This window comes from Alosa pseudoharengus, unplaced genomic scaffold, assembly GCF_046254945.1.
Source record: "Alosa pseudoharengus isolate Yale_2024_CS ecotype anadromous, Long Island Sound unplaced genomic scaffold, YU_APseudo_1.1 YU_APseudo_1.1_scf_188, whole genome shotgun sequence".
NCBI classification, from domain to species: domain Eukaryota; kingdom Metazoa; phylum Chordata; class Actinopteri; order Clupeiformes; family Clupeidae; genus Alosa; species Alosa pseudoharengus.
This window is the reverse complement of record NW_027468656.1, coordinates 36325-41598: the sequence shown is the minus strand read 5'-3', so window position 1 is coordinate 41598 and position 5274 is coordinate 36325. Positions and strand designations below refer to the sequence as shown.

Here is a 5274-nt window from a genome sequence, read left to right as displayed (position 1 = left end):
TTCCTTTTACTGGGTTACATTTCTGCTTTCTCCTTGGATATTAACTGTGAGTAGTGAGTACTGTTAATACTGTTAACAGTGAACAGAGTCAAACCGTGCTTCTCTGGCACGATGGATTTCAGTGTGCCTTGTGTCTGATAAAAGGTAGCTTAAGTTCATATATATTTGGCACGAGTCTGCTTCCGGACTCTTCCATCCTTTACGCAGATGGAGCGCGGCTGCCATGAGCTAGTGAGAAGCCTCATCTCCACTCCAGGATGGATGAACAGAGAGAGAGGGGGACAAATAGACAAATAAGTAAATAAATAAATGGCTCCTGGCTGGCGTCGGCTGATGAATGTGTGAAATGATAGGATGAATGAGAGGTGAAGAGAAGTGTGGGGACGCAGGGGAGGCGACAGTGGAAATGATTTATTAGACTCATAAAAATTCTGCCTTTGTTATTCCTTCATTTTCCTCAGCGAGCCTTGTTAAAAAGAGCGCCTGTCAGAGAAGTTGTAAGGGTGGCTGCGAGTGCGCTGAGGAGTGTGTGTGTAGTGAGCGCATGTTCCCTTGTGTCGTGTGTGTGTGTGTGTGTGTGTGTCTGTGTGTGTGTGTGTGTCTGTGTGTGTGTGTGTGTGAGCGTAAGAGAGATATGACTGGGGTTGTGTGAGTGTGTGTGTCTGTGTGTGTGTCCTTGTCTCATTTTTTGGTTTGTGTTTCAGACTAATTCTCTTGTTTGGGTTGCTTCCCTCTTCTCCTCGTCTTTGTCCTCAGGCCCTGCTGTTCACCTTGCCCCGAGTCGGGTCCGAACGCGCTACCGGATCGATGCCAGGCGCTGGCACGCGCTCCCACACCAGCCCCACCCCAGTATGGCCCGCTCATGGAGGTCCAGGAGAGTCCAGTCAGCCAGGTCAGACGCCGGACAAGACACACCCGCCCGCTCACCCGCCTCACCGGTTGTCATGGCGACACACACTCAGCATTCTGTCTACTCAGCAACCCCACCCCCCCAGCTCTGTCTTTTTTGCTCTTGCTCTCTGTCTTTTCTCTCTCTCTCTCTCTCTCTCTCTATCTCTCTCTTTTTTTTCTTTCTTTCTTTCTTTCTTTCTTTCTTTCTCTCTCTCTCTCTCTTTCTCTTTGTTCTTTTGCTCTCCTGCATCTCCCATACTCCAGTCCTGCATGTGTCATGTAAGTGCTCCTTTAACACATGGGGCAGGAGATAAGCCTCCTATCTACTCCTGCTATAAGGAGCAGGAAAGGGGGAGCGCTCGTCCTCTGGTTATTACAGTCCATTACGACCATATAGTCATAAACACTAATTTATCCCCCCCGCCCACACACACACACACACACACACACACACACACACACACACACACACACACACACAACTTAATGCCGTCCTCTTTGCTGTCCATCTCTTTCTTTATTTATCCCCTGGCATGAAATGATGGAGAGAGAGCAGAAGGTGAGAGTCATAGAAGAATGACAGAACGAGTGATAAATAGAGATGAAGATGAGAATGATGAGGGAGGGAGAAGGAGAGAGTTGGAGAAGGAGAGAGAGAGAGAGTGAGTTGGAGAGAGAGTGGAGTTGGAGAGAGAGTGGAGTTGGAGAGAGAGTGGAGTGGGAGAGAGAGTGGAGTGGGAGAGAGAGAGAGAGAGTTGAAGAGATAGAGAGAGAGAGGGAAAGAGATAAAGAGACCGACAGAAAGAGAGAGAGAACTGAGGGTGTGTAGACCAGACGTGGTAGAGATATCCCTTGTAAATCAGGTGTCTATCCCCACACATTCAATGCTCCTATTAAGCAAATGAATCGAACTTCATTCCTTTGATTTAGTGCGGAGGGCAGAGACTCCAGAGAGGCAGCGAGAGATTTAGAGAATTTGAAGAGGAGGAGAAGGGAAGAGATGGCAGAAAGAGAGGAGGAGAAGGGAAGAGATGGCAGAAAGAGAGGAGGAGAAGGGAAGAGAGGGCAGAAAGAGAGGAGGAGAAGGGAAGAGAGGGCAGAAAGAGAGGAGGAGAAGGGAAGAGATGGCAGAAAGAGAGGAGGAGAAGGGAAGAGAGGGCAGAAAGAGAGGAAGAGAAGGGAAGAGAGGGCAGAAAGAGAGGAGGAGAAAGAAAGAGAGGGCAGAAAGAGAGGAGGAGAAGGAAAGAGATGGCAGAAAGAGAGGAAGAGAAGGGAAGAGATGGCAGAAAGAGAGGAGAAAGAAAGAGATGGCAGAAAGAGAGGAGGTGAAGGGAAGAGAGAGGAGGAGAAGGAAAGAGATGGCAGAAAGAGGAGGAGAAGGAAAGAGATGGCAGAAAGAGAGGAGGAGAAGGGAAGAGATGGCAGAAAGAGAGGAGGAGAAGGGAAGAGATGGCAGAAAGAGAGGAGGAGAAGGGAAGAGATGGCAGAAAGAGAGGAGGAGAAAGAAAGAGAGGGCAAGAAGAGTGTTATTTAATTTAGTCAGGGAGAGAGGGGGTTAGAGAGTGTAGGAAATCCGTGTTCACTGTGTCATTACTGTACTGCTATGTAACTACATGTCTTTGAGTTTCTGGATATGTCGGATACAGTTGATTATCACTTTTGTGATCAGTCTGTTAAGAGTAGCTATGCTTAGGGCGTGTATGCATATGCAGGGCTGCACAATTAATCATACTAAAATTACAATCTCAGTTTACACATATAGTTTATCAGGTAAATGAGTGCTGTGAACACTACACATGCAATAAATAGTGATTTCATGAAAATCGTGATTCTCCTTTTATCCAATGTTCTGCAGTGGCATCCCTAATGTTACGCATATGTTGAGCATATGTTGAGTGAACAGAGTGCATGTTGTGTACAAGTATGATCAGTGTACATTGAGAGTAGCATGATGAGGATACGTTAAGTGTATATCCTCTGTATGTTTAGCATATGAAGATTAGTGTATGTTGGGAGTATGTCATGTGCATGTTTTAATTACACAATGCTAAGTGTATATTAAGTGTGTTGGAGGTATGTTTTAAGTATGTTAATATACGTTGAGAGTATGTTAGGTGTATGTTAAGTGAATGTTTAATAGAGAGACCCAGCTGGAGGGGGCCTGCCCCTGTGGCCTGAGGCTGATGACGGATCGCCGCTCATTGACTGCTCCTGCAGTTAATATTGATTCACTATGGCATTTTCAATTTGAGGCGCCATGACGCTGCGCTGTGTGAAATATTAGAGGGAAATGAGAGAGAGAGAAAGAAAGAAAGAAGAAAGAAAGAGTGAGAGAGAGAGTGAGAGAAATGAGAGAGAGAACAAGAGAGAGAGTCTGACTGGGTGACTGGGTCCTCTCTGTGCCCACCTGACCTTTGCTTGTGCTGCTGATGTCAGCGGTGTTCCCACCTGTGTTGACCTCTGTCGTGTCCGCCCTCTCCGCTGTGTCGACACGTGCGCTCGGCCACACTGTGCCACTACCTGTGCTGATGTCAGCTGGGCCCTCTGCCTGTGCTGACGGTGTTCTCCGTGTTCCGCCTCTGCCCCCGTCCTAAAGGTGTCCTCACCTGTGCACAGGATGTAGCCTCGGGTCTCCAAATGAACCAGTCATGATGTTTATGGAATTGATCAAAGCCAAGCACTGCTGGTTAACCAGGTGTTCATATGCATCGTTTCTGATGGGTAACCTGAAGGAAAAGTCTCATATGGATTGAGGATATATTTTGATTCGCCTAATCTTGGTTGTGTTCTTGCCAGTGATAGTCTCTGTTTAATCTCTTAGAATTTGGCAAGTGGCTAACAGTGGTTAAGACAGCAATCTCTAAGTGGGCAATTTTCATTGGATGATATAAGATTCCATGATACACACATGCCAGCACAAGCACTCCAACAAAGTAGTGCGCGCACACACACACACACACATACACACATACACACACACTCACACACGTGCGTGTGCACAGACATTCTCAGACACACATACACACACACACACACACACACACACGCACACGCACACACACGCACACACACACACACGCAGACACACACCCTGTTCCAGTCACGGCCTCTTTACTTGCCCCTCAGCCCCAGGGGGACTAGGGTGACCCCCAGCTCCCAGCATGCCTTGCAGGAGTGTGTAGTCAGCAGGATCAGGCCTGCGGGTGATTGGTGGGCTGGCGTGGAGGTGGGGTTGGGGTGTGGGGGTGGGTGGGACTCGCTGGAGAAATGGCCACCGTAAATCTGCCCTGCCACCAGAAAAGAGATATAATCTCAACATTAAGCACATTAATAGTAGCAGGAGCTGAATTAAGAAAGCTGTAAAGCACGGGCCGTCAGCGCGTATATCACACTAACCCCCCCCCCCCTCCCCTCCTCCTCCTCCTCTCCTGTTCTCTCCACTCCTCCCACTCCACTCCTCCCCTCTGCTCTCCTCTCTCTTGTCTCTCCTCCCTTTCTTCCCGTGCATGCTCTTACATGTGTTCTCTCTCTCTCTCTCTCTCTCTCTCTCTCTCACACACTCATCTGTCCATTCTGTTGTTTACTCTCCTGTCCTTTCCTCTTATTCTCTCATGCTTGACTATTATCTCCTTTTCCTCTCTAACTCTGTGGTCCTATTTCGTTGGTGTGCATGTTAATGTGTTGAACGCACACACACACACACACACACACACACACACACACACACACACACACACACACACACACACACACACACACACAGAATTGAGGAGTCGTGCCCTCATCAGGTTTAGTGTTTCAGTATTGATCAGGATGGATAAGAGTCCACTCCCTCGCTCGCACTCTCCTCCTTTGTGCTCCCTCTCTCCCACTCCTCCGTCCTGCTCCATCCATTCTGTCCATCTGGCTGTGCTCCCTGTGTTCCACCTCTGTGTTCTAGACCTCCCCAGTCATAGGCATGCAGAACAGAAACAATTAGGACAACATAGAAAACTGCTCTCTGTCAGTTTATCCAATTCAACTTTCAACACCATGCTATTCATTTATAAAGTGCTTATGACAATTGCCGTCGTATCAAGGCACTTTAGAGCCCAAGGTGTGAAGCTCTTAGAGCAAGCAAATAGGTAACGGTGACAAAACTCCGTTTGAACTGAAAGCAACCTTGAGCAAAACCTAGTTCAAATAAGACAGGAGTCAGGGTCCGTCCACCTGAGGCCATCACGGAAAGTTTCCATTTTTATCTTTTGAACTTTTACCCTGTTATGGTAAAAGATGTGACTTGTGAAACGTTATTTAAGAGCAACCCTCACCTGTAAATCTAAGGTCCAATGCCCGATTTCTGAAAGCGTTTTAGGGTTTGGTTGTCCAGAGCCCTAACTTCTG

General features: G+C 47.6%; 1 protein-coding gene across 1 annotated transcript in view; it reads left to right on the top strand.

The window, feature by feature from the left end:
• Nucleotides 1-756: 756 nt before the first annotated feature.
• Nucleotides 757-5274, top strand: part of zc3h3 (zinc finger CCCH-type containing 3) — a gene marked incomplete at its 5' end in the record, with an annotated part of 14703 nt that continues 10185 nt past the window's right edge. Inside the window, one exon of the mRNA XM_076291473.1 lies at nucleotides 757-892. Within this exon, the coding sequence (XP_076147588.1) occupies nucleotides 757-892 (136 nt within the window). The remainder of the gene's footprint in view (nucleotides 893-5274) is intronic.